The sequence below is a fragment of the Vigna unguiculata genome, chromosome 6 (genome assembly GCF_004118075.2).
Source record: "Vigna unguiculata cultivar IT97K-499-35 chromosome 6, ASM411807v1, whole genome shotgun sequence".
Taxonomy (NCBI): Eukaryota; Viridiplantae; Streptophyta; class Magnoliopsida; order Fabales; family Fabaceae; genus Vigna; species Vigna unguiculata.
Genome location: NC_040284.1, coordinates 16,580,394 through 16,597,786, shown reverse-complemented (window position 1 = coordinate 16,597,786; position 17,393 = coordinate 16,580,394). Strand labels below are relative to the sequence as shown.

General features: G+C 33.1%; 1 protein-coding gene across 6 annotated transcripts; it reads right to left on the bottom strand.

Annotated features, from left to right (window-relative positions):
• Nucleotides 1-1,381: 1,381 nt before the first annotated feature.
• On the bottom strand, nt 1,382-6,151 carry LOC114188261 (protein MAIN-LIKE 2). Of its 6 annotated transcripts, none has more exons than XM_028076845.1 (7): nt 5,996-6,151; nt 4,572-4,744; nt 4,034-4,166; nt 3,283-3,927; nt 2,994-3,161; nt 2,518-2,907; nt 1,382-2,443 (listed from the first exon to the last, which is right to left on the bottom strand). In XM_028076845.1, the coding sequence occupies exons 3-7, from the start codon at nt 4,103-4,105 to the stop codon at nt 1,487-1,489; spliced, it is 2,232 nt and encodes a 743-aa protein (XP_027932646.1). In that variant the 5' UTR covers nt 4,106-4,166; nt 4,572-4,744; nt 5,996-6,151; the 3' UTR covers nt 1,382-1,486. The 6 variants fall into 6 exon arrangements, with proteins under 6 accessions (XP_027932646.1, XP_027932641.1, XP_027932645.1 ...); XM_028076840.1 differs by having other exon boundaries at nt 4,047-4,166; nt 5,996-6,150; XM_028076844.1 differs by having other exon boundaries at nt 1,382-2,422; nt 4,047-4,166; nt 5,996-6,150.
• Between the last annotated feature and the right edge of the window lie 11,242 nt (nt 6,152-17,393).

Here is a 17,393-nt window from a genome sequence, read left to right as displayed (position 1 = left end):
GACTTGGCTTGATCTAAGCCTAAATTTAGTTAAGTAGGTATAGACTTATCGTGAGTCAAATACAAGTTCAAATAAGTTAGTTGGATTGGATCCAAGTTGAGTTGGCTTGAACCTATGTCCAATTAAGTTGGTCCAAGCTTAGGTTGAGTCAAGTTGAGCAACCCACATTCAATTGAGTTAGATTAGGCCTATGTCGGTCCTAATTTGATCAAAACCAAGTTGAGTGTAGCACAATCAAGACTAGATTAAGTCTAGTCAAGCCGAGCCTATTTAGTCCCAAGTCAAGTTGAGTCGGTCCAAGTTTGTCAAGTTAAATCAATTTGAGTCAAGTCAAATCGGCTCAAGTGAACAAATTTGAGCCAAGTCAAGTCGAGCCCAGGTTGAGCTAAGTCAACCTAGGTCTAAGTTGAGCTGAGACAGGGCTAGTTCACTTTCATCTAAGTTGGCCGCATCTCGCGATAGCTTGATCAAGACTAAGTCAAGTTGAGCCTAGGTTAAGCCAAGTCAGACATAACCTAGGTCAAGTTGAGTCAACTAATCTTAATCAAGTTGAATCTACTCAAGTTGGTCGAGCCAAGTCAACATGGGTCCAAGTTGAGCTAAGTCTGATCCAAGTCATCTAGTTAGAGCAGAATCACATTCAATTGAGTTAAGTTTGGTCCACGTCAGGTCAAACAATGTCCAAGTCAAGTTGGACCCAAGCGAAACTGAAACAAATTGAATTAAAATTAGATCAAATTTGATCATGTGTTGGACTCAAAGAATAGATCACGCTTATAATAAACTAAGTTTAGTCGATCTCAGATCAAATTGAGCCAAGACTACTCAAATCTAAGTCTTTATAAACTAAAATATGAATTTAATAATGTAAATAATTTCAAATTCTTACCTTTTTGAGGTAAAATTTGAAATAATAAAATCACTCTTTCAATTTTTTTTAAAATTCTTTACTCAATCAACATATTTTATCATAAAACATTTCAAATTTTCTAAAAAGTAAATTATCCTCATAAAATGTCTCCTCATCCAAACATACTATATTAGACATTTGAGACTAAAACCAACTTATTTTATATTTTAACGAAGAAAACATGGATTTTGGAAGACAGCCTTTATAGCTCCTTCATTATAGACCGCCAGCCTTTGATTTCCCATTTACCCTCATTTGCAGAGGAATACTGAAACTGCACAATCACACTAATCCCATCTTATCTTCCCATGGCACTAAACTATGGTTAAGATTAACGTAAAGTACAAATTTACCATTCCTACTGCTTGCATGGTCATATTTATTTTCTACTATGGTTAAGATGATGCCTTGGGAATTAAGTTGCATTTCATGCACCTTAATTCACAAGCATAGGAGGAAGTGCAAGCTATGCATCAAAAAATGAATATAAATAATTACACAAGGCACAATATAACACCTTTAAATTGAGTCAGCCTAAAAAATTTTGCTTCTCTACAATATTGTAAGGTATGTACCCTATACAGCAACACTACAATCACCATTCTGTGAAATATCCTCATGAGTTTCAATAGAAGAATGTTGAGACACTTCCATTGCTGCTTTAGCAGATGAAAGTTCACTTTCAGGGTTAATATGTGAAAGCTTAGAATTAACAAGATTGTCAGTTGGATTGCTCTGCAGTTGATTGACCAAACTTGAGTCACCAAGTTGGGAGTGATCGAACTCGGCAGCAGCATCATGAAGCGTATCATCAATATCATCATGACTAACATCACAAAGTTGTGAATTATCAATCACCATATTATGAGAAGCTTGCACAATGTGAATTTCATTGGCTGCATTCAGCTCCTCAATGTTTTCCTCACCAGTCACATGATTAAGCTCTTGCTTTATTTCTTCACCAGTTCTGTGCTTTAGTTCTTCATGGCTAAATTCGGCAGCTACATCATCTGGCTCTTCATTATTTTCTTCACCTGCAGCATACCCTAGCTCTGATTCATCAACATCAATGTGTGTATCACAGAGCTGCATGTTTTGGCCATCAGCATCTGCATGAATCAACTGCACAACGCTGACTGCATTCTCTACAGAACATAATTGTGCATGATCCAGCTCTCTTTCAATGTGACTTAGATGTAACTGGTTAACCTCAATAGCAGTGCCATAATACTGAGGTTGTTCATCCTCACTAACGGTGCTATAATGAACCACACCATCTTTTCGCATTCGTTTCCCCGCTCCTCCTTTTCTTCTAACCCTCTCCTTTCCTCTCACCCTTTTACCTAGTTCAACCTGTGGGCTCCCTGAAGCCATTACTGGACCACCAATTTGGTCTCTCAAACATTCATGTGCAATATATCTTATCCTTGATATTGATTCAATTTGTTGTGGATCTAACCCTTTTGTTGAAAAGGTATCCGCTATGTGTGCAATATCCCTCAGACCAGCATTCTGCATACATTCGTTTATTTTCTTTAAAAAGCATTTCAAACTTAATCCATAATTGCTATAAGATATGAAAGCAAATTCATGAAACATATCCTTACCGTTCTCTGGAACTCGGTTGACAGAGAAATAGGCCTGCCGATGAACTTACGAGTAATTCTCAGATACCACTCCATGTACTCACTTTCATCTACACCTTCATCCCCATCAACAATTTGCACTTGACGGTCCATCCACTCGTTAAGCTCGGATTCCATTTTCCCTGACAAATCAACACCACCATCAACTCCTCTACTCTTCCTCTCCCACCGCTCCACATCATCCGGAATTGATTGAAGCATGCCATATTGCCTTAAGCATCGGTTTGGAAGATGTCTTTCTGCCTTGTCAAAGCATATCAGCATTGTCTTTGACCTCCCAAGAATTAAAGTGCTTTTGATATGTTCTGGAATTACCATGCTGTCCATGTTTCGATATGGGAGCCACTCCACCTGTATATTTACATAGGTTCAACTAGATTCTACTTTTAACATGGTCAGAAGAAGTATTAAACATACAAAATGAAAATAAGACTTACGTCACATGGCTTTAGGGAATCCAGAGCCTTCCGATAGAAAACTACATCACGATTTGCAGTTGGGCCACTTTGTTTTCCTTTCCATCTAAGCACAAAGGGAAATCGATCATGCATCAGCTCAAGATTGAGCTTTGGTCGTCCAATGTTTAGGTGAAAGTAACTCCAACACTACAAATACACAATAAACTCTCAACACTTTAGAGAAAGTAAAATCGTGGTTTGAAGGGAAATGAAGATAAGAGTGAAAGAGAGGAGTTAAAAAGATGCAAAGCACATTTATATAAATTACCTGAAGTAGTGTTAAACAGCCACTAATGGTACTTTGAGTTTTTAGTGAGGCATTGCCCAGTGCTCTGTACAAGAAAGCCAATGCTGCAGCACCCCAGGCATATTGCCCACATCTAGCAAAATTCTCAAATAATGGCAAATACATTACAGGGACTTTGTTCCCTGTAGTTGTGGAGAATATGGTGCTACCAACAAGATAGAGAAGATATGCACGAGTATGTTGCTCAATCACTTCAATTGGAGCATCTTCAGGACAACGAGAGAAAAACTCCTTCAACCAACTTAGCTTCACCATTCCACCACTTGTGTAACCAGATTCTGGTGATCTACCAAGATACTTTTCACAAACAGAACTGCATGCTGTATAGGTAATGCCAATTACAGGTTCACCATCAATAGCCAGCCCAAGCAAGAGTGCAACATCTTTAAGGGTTACTGTCATTTCACCAACATTCAAGTGAAATGTGTTTGTTTCTCTTCTCCACCTTTCAACTAGAGCAGAGATAAGTGGATTGTCTAGACTAATAGCTGGGATTGACCTTAGGTATCCAAATCCAGCCTTCTCTACCATTTCAACCTGTTTATGAGTAAGGGTCCACTGGTCAAGCTTAGAGGTATGTTCGTGACATCTGAGGGCACCACGCTCCTGTTAATACATAAATGAGAGAAAAACTATATAAATAATCAAGATATAGACAAGATTTTTTAGAAAACCAAATGCAAAAAAAGATGAGGCAGAGAGGCTTCTCAACTAGCAAACAGCACCTGTCCATCCCAAACTGCTGTAGAGACATGCTTGTCTTGGTCATACAGAACCGAACCATCAATTGGACCTGGATTAGTTGTATAAGGGTCCACTGCTCCAACTTCCATTACAATGACTAACTACAAACATCCAAGAAAGAAGGGAAATAAGTAACATGGTCTTCCAAATTTTCTTAATTCATTTAATAAAAGAAATTTTACATAAGAGGAATGCAAGGGCTGGAAAAGTGCACACTCTTCAACACAAAAATGGACAAAAGAAGATAAAATCCATCACTAATCAAAGGAAAAAAGCCTACTAAAAATCCTAAGGATTATTATTTAGAAACCCCATCCAAAATTCCAGATTATAAACCCAAAACCCCACAAGCCTAATATTTTCATAACTTAATACACTGGAATAATCAGAAGGATGTCCTAGAATGAAACCTCACAGAAGTCAGCACCTAGCAACTCAATTAAGTAAATGACATCACAAATATATATATATATATATATATATATATATATGAGAACTTTCTTTACCAGGAATTGCAGGATTTATATTGCAGATTTTAGGGATTGATCATTCCTGTTATCTAAAGCAAGTAATGGATACACCTCAACTTTGTCTGCCATTTATTCTTGCTTCATTGAGTTACAAAGTTCCATTTCCTTGTATGAACAGCATTTTGAGGGAAAGTTGCCACAGAAAAAATCTGACAAAACACAATATTCAAGCAGTTAGTGATATACGACAAAACACAATATTAACACAGCAAGCGATATTTGGCAGAACACCATATTGATGCTGTTAGTGATATTTGACAATATTAACATGTTAGTGATATACAACACGTGAAATATCACAACCAACAGGAAGTCAAGGGATCATCCAACAGATTCAAAACATAAGGGAAATGTATAGTCATCTAACAGATTTGAAACGTTGCTCTTTTTACTTTAAGCCCAATAGAGTCACACAATTCAATATAATGATCACTAAAAGTAAAATAGCCGTCAAGTCCACACAAAAACATAAAAGTTAAAATTCTACACCAAGAGTTACACAAGGTAAGATCATTTTACTTTCATTGGAACCACATAAAGCCATATCCTTGTTCAAGAAGAAAACAATAAGCAAGTTCTTAAAAATAACTTCAAACTCTCTGGGTCCCACTCAAAAACCAAAGACAGAAAACTAATTTATTTTCTCCTCAGTTCATCAAAACCCAGTATCCTCAACCATACATTATGAATCTTTCTTGAACTTAATACCACTTTTCAATTCAAAAACAACCCCCCTCCCCCACATTACCTCTCAACTGCTACTCCAGAATTTCAAAAATTTCATTTTCCTATCATCTCATTCCAACCTCCTGAACCAAACGAACACCACAATTCCTCCTTGAACCTTAACTTCCAGAAAACACAAGACACAACCTATTCCACTCAAAACAAACCCAGCACATTCGCCCACAAGGCTCAACCTCAATAAAACTCAGCAAACAACCGTTCCCATTCCACAACACTAAACATAATCACTCCATAAACACTTCAAGAATCAGCTCCAAGAATCAATTGCATTACAGGCACCGTCCTTTTTCCCTCAAAAACAAAAAACCCCACAATCCCGAATTGCTACTCAACACCAGAAACACAGAGCAAACAGTGAATCACGCAAAACCAACCACACCCCACGAAAAAGATGAAAACTTTGGGCGAATTGAACACAGGGGTCCAACTGGGACATCACAAAAAGAACACCCACAGAGAAGAAGTGCCGGGGCCCCACACGAATTTGGGAGCCCAGAGAGAGAAAGACGAGAGGGGAGAGGTAGGGGAGGAAGGTGAGAAGAGATCTGCATGGCTTAAGTTTTCCTTGGGATTGCATTGAGTTTGGAATAATAATAAAAGGAAAAAAATAAAAACAATGAAAAGTGAAGAGAGAGAGAGAGAGAGAGGCTTACAGTGAATGGAGGAGAACACGATACGACTTCCACCGTCGTCGTCGCTTGATTTAGCACTTAGCACAGGTTTGTGTAATTGTTTGAGGGCAACAACACACAAAAAGGGTGTGTGTTGAATTTCACAAGGGGCTTCCTTTGGGTTTGGCTGTGGTCCAAGTTCAACCCATGAGTTTGTTAAATTCCTAAATTTTTGTGGGCTTTAAAATCATGATACTGCAATTGCTAAACCTACCACTAAATTGCTGCATCTAACCTTTTCTTTTTGAGAAAATAAATCATGCATTGATAATCTAGAACAGTGTTACATCATCATCTAATAACAAACTATTTTGCATAATAAATTTGTTGAATTTTATAATATTTATCTTAGAAATCATATTGATAGTGATTTTAAATTAATGGACAATATAAAAGGCTTTACAAAAGTAATGAATCAACTTTTTTTTTCTTTTTTATATTTTTATTATCCAACAATATACATAGTTAAAATAAAGTTATGTTTATCAAATTGTACAAATTAAAACCTAAATATATATCAGGTGATCATTTAATAAAACAAGCAATCTAATTTAATGAGTTTAACTCCTTTGGAGTCTCAATGAAGTGAAGTTTCACATCTAAATAATTTTGTTATCTTAATGTCCATCGAAAGTTTTTTTAGACATTCTTAAGTAACATAAATACAAATATATTGTTTTCTAAAATCAAAAAGATTAACTCTTATCATATAGAAATGAGAATGATGATGAATTTTTTTTCTTCGAAAATGGGATGGGACAATAAAACTCGTCCTCGTCGTCATCCCTAACTTCATTAGATCCAAGCTTTTAACAACATGGGCAATCCCTAGCATGTGATATATGTTCAAAGTAGAAAAGTATATTTTGGGTTGTGCATTTGGACTAAGTAATCTAGATATTTTAGGCCTTGTATTTGAGCTAAGTAATGTAAAGTTTTGGGCTTGGATTTGGTTCTTGTATTGCATAAGGTTAAACTAGGGTCATAGTAGCCTAGCTAAGGTTTCACTTGGGCTCACTCAAGTCTAAGAGAAAGTCTAGGCTAGTCACACATGGGAAGAGACATGTTAGTTCCATAATTAGCACATGTTGCAATGTGGAAAGCATGAGTGGACAAGTGTCACTTGATCCACTCTCTATGCCTTTGTTTTAGGAGCATGTGGGGAAATTCAATTTTGAAATCTCCCTCCTTTTTCCTATCCCATGGTTGGATCTCTAAGCTACAAATAGAGGCATTTGCTCGTTGTAAAAATAACTTTTCAATCAGTAGAACTTTGCACCTCACTTGTTTTGAAAGTCTCCTAGAATAGTCCTCCCTATTCTCAAGTACTCTAGACTTCTTCCTCTTAGCACAAGCAAGCTTGGTGCAAAGATTTGATAAAGTAAAGTGCATGAAGATCACATGTGGTTGATGAAGATTGATGAAGATCCGCTTGAATTTCTTGTTTCTATTGTATTAAATATGGAAATAATGTTTATAATATTATGGTTACATGTTATACCATATTGGTAGGCTATATGACATATGTTAGATTGTCTTGTTAGTCTTAGGGTGTCCTTTTTAATCTGTTAAAATGAGTTTTAATAAGTTAAAAGGCATGTTGTATATAGTTTCTGGTATGAATGTATTCAATCAGTTGAATTATTTTTCAATCGACTATCTCACTTAAGTCAAGTGAAATCAACAGATTGTATTGAAAATTCAACCAATTGATTTCACTTAAGACCAGACTATATAAATTGTGTTTTAAAGAGCAGAGACACTGTAACATCCTTACTAGATATTACTTATTTAAAATAAATAATAAAAAAAAGAACATCAAACTTTTATTATTCTCAAACGCGAGAAAAATTTAAAACATTAAATTCAAGCGCTAAACAACAATTAAAGCTATACGAAAGAAATGGTCTTATTACAGTTTCCAAAAAAAACCAAATAAAAGAACAGGAAACATAAATAGATTCCTAGCTCCAGCCCAAGCTATCCCCTCTCTCTGCCTCATGTATTAGCAGCATCACCTGTATTATCAACTGCTCCCGTGTAAAGAATTACACGATCATCGCCAAGCACAAACAGAAAGGGTGAGCTCAATAATATAAGAAATCACGTAAATTAAATAATATATAAATACCCAGTTATATTATCATAGTTAGACCTTGGCCAAGTTCTTAATACCCCAAGGCTTTTCAACCTTCAATTCACATAACAAGATTAACCATGGGCTCAGGATTTATGATGCTCACACAAACCTGCCCGCTCGTGATCCTGCCTCTACGAACCTCCCCATTCATAGTCCTACTCTACGGACCTGCCCGCCCGTAGTCCAACACACGTGATCCACCAGCTACGTACCTCCCCGCACGCAACATCTCTAAAATGTGAGCACGGAACATACAAACCTACATCGCTCGTATCCCCACATGAGAGTAACTGGGTATGAACCTCCCCACTCATACCATCACGTGTTAACCACCATCCATGAACCTACCCGCTCATGGCACAACATCTCCTGATCCATGTCCGCATAAATTCGTACAACAATACACACAAACTACACTAAACTCGTTTGGGCTAGGAGCCTTAGCTTAAGCGACCAGGCCTGTCTCGCTTAGCTAAGCGTCCTCGCCTGAGCGAGAGTGCTACAGGAACTTAATGCGAGGTCTGAGCGAGAGTGCTCAGTCGCCCAAACCATGGACTCCTCGCCTGAGCGAGACCCTCGAGCACAACCTCACAACTACTCAATTTCTCGCCTGGCCTGTCTCGCTTAGCTAAGCGTCCTCGCCTAAGCGAGAGTACTACAGGAACTTAACGCGAGGTCTGAGCGAGAGTGCTCAGTCGCCCAAACCATGGACTCCTCGCCTGAGCGAGACCCTCGAGCACAACCTCACAACTACTCGATTTCTCGCTTAGGCGAGATGCTAGAACCCAAACCATGAATTTCTGCTATTCTCGCTTAGGCGAGCCTCGCTAGCTTGGGCAAGAATAGCATACATTCTCCTTGTCATGCACTCAGAAGCATACATTCTCCTTGTCATGCACTCAGAAACCAGACCAATTTGCCCAAAACCACATTCAACTTTACCAAGCAATTCATGATGTGAACACCAAAATTCGAAATTGAACCTTAATTCAAAATTTGAAAGTGATAGCTATTTTTCCAGCTCCCTTGGCTGCCCATTGCTTCTAGGGTTTTTCCCACCCTTTCACATTCAAGTCACCATTTTTATTAGCAAAAATAAAGAAATCAATTTCGTTCTCAGCAAGGTTTGAACACAAAACCATGGATTCATAAAGTCAAAGCACAACCAATTCAACTAATCATGTTTCATGATAATTCTTATAATTATATAGTTATGTTATCACTCACATAATCATGCATATTATTAAAACTAATAATAAATCAAACAACACATAATGGCATACATAAGACTCAAACCCAAGTCCTCTCACACAACCAAAGCACTCCCAATCATTTAAGCTAGTACTTTTCCACGTCACAATAATTAACATTAAATGCCATAAAGGCTTTTATTACCCGCATTTATTAAATAATTATTTATTTAATTATTTAAATTTCACGGGTCTTACAAATACAATTATGAGTTTTTAAGCACGAAAATTTGCCAATCATCACTGGAAAACTCTTTTTCTCTAAATCAAACATCAACAAGGTGTAAATTGTTAATATTAATTAATCTTGGAGGCATTTTAGCTTGGTAGAAGCTTGAAGAATTCGTGTATAGTTGACTAGGGAGATCTACCATTAGGTTTTGTAGTTCTTATGCCTCTTGTTGTGTTCCTGGTTTGATTTCAGGTTTGTAAGTGTGACTCTTGCAAGGTAGTGGTTTAGATTTTTGTGAGTAAAAAATCTTGATGTTTTCTTTGTTCAAAAATGTAATCTTGGTTTGTGATTAGTAAAACTTTTGAATATAGTGGAAACCAGACTCAGGTTGTCCTGGTAACCTAGATGTAACTTTGTGATTGAGTGAACCTTAATAAAAACAATTATCCAACTCTCTTTCCTTCATCTCATTCACTTGAAAATCTCAAGAAAACAAAACAAATTATTCTTTGTTGTGTTTGAATGCGTTTATGTGTAATATGATATTCGAACTTTGTTAGAAATAGTGTTTGGAACAAATTTTGTGTGTGAAAGTATGTTGTTTAAGTGAAATTCATGAAATTTGCATTCTGCATAATTTTCCAGAATTTCAATCGATTATTTTAAAATTTTAATCAACTGATTCGTAGGTGTATGAACAAATTAATCTACTGTTTTATTTTTAACCGATTGAAAGTGTTTTTTTTTGTAGTTTTTGCATTTGAATTTTGTGGTCTATTTGATTCAATCAAAAGGAATTTAGAGCTTTTGAAAAAGTTTTAAACACCCAATTCACCCCATTTCTTTGCTTAAATTACCATTTCATATTTAACAATTCCTTGAGAGTTGGTATCACTTCTCCTGTAGGAAACTGATCCTAAATTTCATTTCAAAAATCCTATTATTCTTATACATCTAACCTTCTGCATCACAAAGATGCTTGAGCAAGGAGGAGCTCCTTCACAAAGACACTCTAAAAAAGTGCTCTAGAAATTCAACTTTCATTTATTATCATCAAAAGTTATTTATGAAGATAATGAGAAGTCAATTATGGCCATATGTGTTAGCCAAATAAAATTCAAATGCATCTAGAAATGAAATGAAATTCTAAACTATGGCCTTAATGGTTAAAAATGTGAACATTTGGAAAATTTTAAAATTCAAAATTCAAATAAAAGAATTGAAGAAATTATATATGTTCTTCTTACTTTTTTATTTTGACTTTGTTTGACCTTATTGCTTATATTAGGCCAAAAATTGGAGCCTCCCAATTTGGCTAAATCGGCTTCAAGTTCCTCATTATTTCTTTGTTTCCTATTATTTGTCATTCTAGCTTATTTGGATTACAAAATTTGCTAATTGCAGTTATGTTTACAAAAGAAAAAAGAAAATAAAAGTAAATTTATAGTTTTTAAAATTTACAATCAAAATGCTACTATATTTTGCACACACTTATTTATTTATAAGTTGGAACGATGTTTCTTTTAATGATTGTGGTGCGCAATGTCAACCCCATTATAATTATTTATATAATGCAATTCCTCTTCAAATTTATTTAATTGAGCATTTCTTAAAAATTTTACAAACATTGGTAAGTTGTATCAAACTTACATGACTTCATTGTAAATAAGTCGTGTTCCAATGGCATGATCTCTAACTTCTAAAATTGAGGTCGATTTAGCCCAATGCGACATTTGTGTTAGTGATGAAATTGTCTGGATCAAACACGACTTCATTTAAAATTAATCACATTTTGTGATTGTAATGAAGTTGTGCAAAAGTGACATAACTTTAAGTAAAGTCGTACAGATCTAACATGACTTATGTGTAATTTGATTCTTACTAAAGTTGTGTAAGGTTGACAACATATTTTGAATTTAATTAAAGTTATGTATGTCTCACACAAGTTTAATGTATTTTCAATTTAGCTAAAGTCATGCATGTCTGATACAACTTCAATTGTTTATATTTTGCACTCAACTCGTGCATTGATGACACGATTTTTGCATAAGCATTTTATAATTTTTTATAAGATATGTTTTATTAAATAAAATTTAGTAGACATTGTTCTTAATTATGAAAAGTGAGAATATTATTTATAAAATAATAATTAATATTTATTAAGAAAATATTAGTATAGGTTTTTGTACCAGGATAACATAGAAATTAAGATGTTTAATTTTATATATTTTTAGATTAATACTAGTTTATTTTTTTTCTAAGATTATAGGAAGAGAGGAAGCTATAAATTTGATTGAAGAATTAAAAAGAAAAGAGAAATTAATAATGCAAATTTTAATTAAATTATAACATAAACATTGTCTATATGGAATTGGCTCATATTCATTTCGTTTTGGATATGATTAGTTGGTTGTCTCCCTAATTCCTAATGGCATGGTGGGATCAGGTACAAAATTTGGTCCAGTGTATTTGAACAAATAATCTTTATTTTGAATCTAAAAGAAACTGGATCTCATAAACATTGAAAATATTGTGGATATTGTAGGTTGGGGCAACAAATATCATTTGTTTCAAATGACAATATGAACAAACAAAGATGATATGTGGACAAGGTAGTCAAAGAGCTTGAAACTCCCTACAATCACACCACCATTCATTTAATTTAATAGTGTATGACATAGGTTGGGGTTGAAGTTAAGGAGTGGTTATCTCTTGAACATCAAATTTTGAATTTTTTCAATCATACATTTGTGAAAGACACATAACAAATTGTTGCTCATTTTTTCTTAGTATAGCAATAATGTCATTAGGATAATGATGTTCTACTTATAAATGTACCCGATCTTTATCCCTCTTTCGATAAACCAAGAGTATGTTCTTTCAAATGTTGTCTTAATTGAGAAAAAATTTGTAAAGGTTGAGCTCCCTTCAAAATTGAGTTCATGTGTTCATTTAGATTTATTGTCATATGCTCATATCTCTTACTCCCCGGATATGCCTAGTCCACTTTTCCAACAATATTTGATTAATCCAAGAGACTACTTATTAAAATTATGATCTCATAGCCAATAAGTTTGCTTATAGAATTGGTTGTTTCACTTCATAACCTATGCAATGTAATAAATACAATTAGATATACATTTAGTCATTTTGCATAGATATACATTTAGTCATTTTGCAGTATTACACAACAAAAGTAAATGAATATCCATACCCATGTTAAATACTTGTCTCTTTAACTTTGAATTTTTGAACATGTTGATATTGGATGCATTATTTCATATGCAATAGACTAAGACCAAACCATTTTCTTCACAATCAACTTCTAGAAATTTTAAAGTTGATAGTATGTTTTTTTCCTCTATTAGTTATGAGGTATATATTTGGATGAAGCGTGAAATTTGCTCGTAACAATTGGAAGAACTATATCATAACATCCTTAGTTTGTCTTTCAAGAATGGCAAAAGCTCGTGGAATTATGTTTCAATTACCATCTTGACCAATGGTAGTCAACAAAGTGTCATGATATTTTCCAGTTAATAATCCATCAACGTGCATTATTGGCTTGCAGTAGGTTAACCCTTCAATACATGCCTTAAAAGACCAAAAGACACAATCTAAGATATAGGTATAGTTGCTTTCAACATTGTATACATCTTAAGGATGACTAACATACTTTACATTGTACATGAAATAGATTTGTGTGCAAATTGCAACCATCATGGAAGATATTTATATGATTGGCCCTTATTATCGAGTTTCGTTGCTACTATCTTTTATTCAACTATGCGAGCTTGTTTACAACTTATTAAATAACCATGATGGTTCTTTATTTAAACTATCACACATTTTATCGGGATGGAGGGATTTGCCATTACTTAATTGACCACAAGCAATTTGGGTTAAGTTCAAATTTATGTGATTAGGAAAAATAGTGGTTGACAAAGATGTATAAGGCGCTTCAACATTTTTTTTGTCACTAAAGGTGAATTGTGTTAAAAGAAGTTCGAATGTGTCATTAGTAGTCGTTTTCATAATGAAAGCAACATGTTACATATGTGTTTGTCTTGGATTCTACAACTTCGATTTTGTATGCCCTGGTCAATGTAGTATTGCTTGATGGTAGTCAAAGTAGCCTCTTTGGAATTGAAACACAACCTTTTAGAAAGGTCAAATTGAACTTTTTGGCATGCTCGATTAAACAATTGATGTTTTTTGGTAGATGATTTTGTAAATATATCTTCCTGCTCGTTGTGGTCTTCACCTTTACTGAAATCAGTTACTAAATTTATGATAATAGGTTCCTATTTATTACTCCTAGAATGTCCGCCAGTATATTAGCTATCCATTTGTGATTATAAAAAAATTGAAAATATCATTCAATCATGTATTATGAATACAAAGAGTAATAATAATATCATCTTTTCAATATCCAAACTTTGATTAATTATGGTTCACTGAGGTAGATTTTAAAGCATATAACAATGTCTAGTTAATGAAACCTCCACAATTTCTTTAGCAAATGGTTGTTTGGAAACACTTTTTATGTAAAGCTACACATTATGTATCAAATACAAATATTAGCAAGGCCAATTGATTGATTAATATTGATCACTAGATAAAAGCACTGCTCTTAAAATAATAACCTACACAAAGTTAAAACTTCTTGTCGTGCTTTCATTTCTTTTCCTAACATATGTTGTACCAAATTAAGCATCACATGTTTTTTAATAGGACCACTCAAACTATAAATGAATATTATACACAAATATTTAAAATGTGCATCGGAGTTTCCAATATTAAAATACAATTTTTATTTTATATATATATATATATATATATATATATATATATATATATAAAATCACAACATACAAAAGAAGGAAATAAATTTTAGTTTTAAAAATCGATCCCAATGAAACAACAAGCAAACAGATTCAAAGTGCATTTAACATTGAAGTTGTTAGGCAGTGTCACGCCTTCAACATAATAAAAGTCGTTATGTGGGTAAATGACTTCAACATAATTGAAGTCATTATGTGCATGCACGACGTCAACTTAAATGAAAGTCAGCAAGGTGTTGCATGACTTTTATTTCTTTTTGTTTTCACATTGGATTCTCTGTGTGCATTGAATTGAAGGTTCCCCATTCAATGGTTAACACTGATTTGGATCAAAAACTCCATACTCCTTGAGTATGGGCTGGTGTATTTCCTTAGCAACTTTAAGTGTTGTAATTCAAAGCAAAATTTATATATATTTGAATGCCTTAACAGAATGAGGGAATACATAATGCATATTCTTGCTTAGTCAAATAACATATTGATAGGGGTTGCTGAAAGTTATCCATGGAATCTGAGTGCATTGCTATTTGAATTTAAATTTTGCATCAAACCATTACAAACTCCACTACCCATTTGACTAAATTTTTTGATAAATAGGTAAGCTTTGGCTACAATTCTCACACACAAACATCATTCACTTGAAAACCTGATCTGGAATTGCAAAGATCACTCAGTTCAAAGAGTTATACTTCCTTTCAACTGAGATTATGTGTGTAGGTAAGGTTATTGTGTCAAATTTACATCAAATTCACATCACCATTTAATATGGTTGTAGTTTCCAGGTTTGTTATTCTTTTTTTTTTCTATTTGTAGTTTAATCTACGAACAAATAACCCTATAAACTAGCCATCATGCACATTGAGTTGGTAACTTTGAGTCATGACAAATTCTATGACCTATATTTAACCTTTAATATACAAAAAAGTTTACTTCGTAGCTACAACCAACCTCCCTCTCGCTTCACAAACAAAGAAAATATATTGATCTTAAATTAGTTTTTTCGTCCTTCTCGTATGGATTTATATATGAAGAGAAATTGGTTTAAAATTTGATTTTGATTTACTTTGAGTTGTCAAATACATTTATTATTTCAATTTAACTACCTAATTAAATTCAATGAGATTGGTTCAATTTTATTCAAATTTGTAACATATCATGTTTTTTTTTTCTAGTCTATCTAGTAAATTTAAAGTTGTCTTATTTAACTATTCATTATTATCATTTATTTATTTATTTATGTATACAAACACGTTGTCTATAAAATTTTACATTTTGCATATGGTTTGTATAATTTCACCTTCCATAACATTTAAAAAATACTTTTATGTTATGTATATGATTTGTTTAATTTTATAAGACTTTTATAATTTAGTCATATTGTTAAAATATAATAATTAAATCATTTCACATCTTTAAAAAAATATTATACTTCTATATTTTATAAATTTAATTTTAATTTTTTAATCTCATTTTTTTTGTCAATATACTTTTTCTAATAAAATAAGAGATATATGTATAATAGAGAAATAGTCATTATTATAATAGTGGGTTCCTTTATTATAATAGTTGTAATTGTAATTTTATTAAAAATTAATAGAGATTTAACCAAATATTTGTTTTCTTCGTTTAATAATGTTATAAATTTAATTTACCAATGTTTTATTCATTTTCTAAGAATTTGTTATAATTATTTTAATTCAAAAATAAAAAGGTTGAATTATTTAAGTGAATTTCTTATAAATAATTTAATTAAAAATGGAAAAAATAACCACATATTTAATATTTTTATATAGTTTCCAACAAGGTCATGATATGTAAACACAATATTTGTTTTCTTATCGAGCAACAAAATGAAATGATTTGTGTGTAGATAAAATCAAAAGGGGACGAATTTGGTTATTAATAAAAATTGTGCTTTTAAGATTTTTTCCCTTTTAATATCAAAGTTCTATTAAAATCATTTCTTTTATTTTAATAACCACAATAAAGTAAATAGATTATTAAGAAAGAGAAGATTGCACAAGGTATTTATACTGGTTCTAATCAAAAGACCCTATGTTCAGTTGTTAATCTCTCAAAAATGAGATTAATTCATTCACTAAAATAAATCACAAATCCAATCACAAATAAGAAATTTCAGGGTTTAGAAAACACCTCTTTTGAAGCCACAAGAGATGAAAGACACCTCCGTTAAAATCCACAAGGGATGAACATTTCCTTTAAGTCCCACAAAGGATTAAGACACCTCTCTTGAATCACACAAGAGATGAAGAAACCCCATCCTTGAATCACACAAGGAATGAACATCTCCTTTGAATCACACAAGGAATGAACACATTCTCTCAATGTCATGCTACTTGGGTTTTGCCTTTTGACTCTTGATATACTAATTTAACTATTTTAAATAACATACACAACTTACAAGATCTAAACAACAAAAACTCTTAAGTCTTCAATGAATCTCTTGAATCCAAGCATTCTTTAAGTCTTCAATATTTTTCCATAGATCATCATTAAGTCTTTCATACTTCTTCATAAGTCATCATCATCACCAAGACTCTTTATTGAAGGAAGATGTCCAACTTCTTTTTGTCAACACTTTTAAAATTTTTAAATATATTTTAATAAATTTGGATTTGATTTATTGAATTATAGATCAGTATGTAATTCTAATCAATGTGCAATGAAATTAAATTATTAATAATAATGAATTGAAGATATTATATTCAAAATTTCTAGCTCATGACAAATATTTATGTCCAAAAAATGGTTAGGTATCATAAACTTGATCATCTGCAAAAGAAGCATATGACCAAGACTATTGGGAAAGGTAACAAAGCATGGCATTTTTGTTAATGCATGAGTACAAAATTTAATACATGTCATAGAATTTGGACATATACCTATGTTGACAAATATCGATATTAATCTTCACAAATTTAATACATGTCATGACTTCAATTCTATTTCAAAT

Excerpts from the sequence above, each read along its gene's own strand:
- LOC114188261 (XM_028076840.1), bottom strand. The coding sequence starts at position 4,154 with ATGGAAGTTGGAGCAGTGGACCCTTATACAACTAATCCAGGTCCAATT. Across the intron at positions 2,908-2,993 it reads ATTCCCTAAAGCCATGTGAC|GTGGAGTGGCTCCCATATCG; the intron begins GTAAGTCTTATT and ends GTAAATATACAG. Across the intron at positions 2,444-2,517 it reads CAACCGAGTTCCAGAGAACG|AAAATAAACGAATGTATGCA; the intron begins GTAAGGATATGT and ends TGCTTTTTAAAG.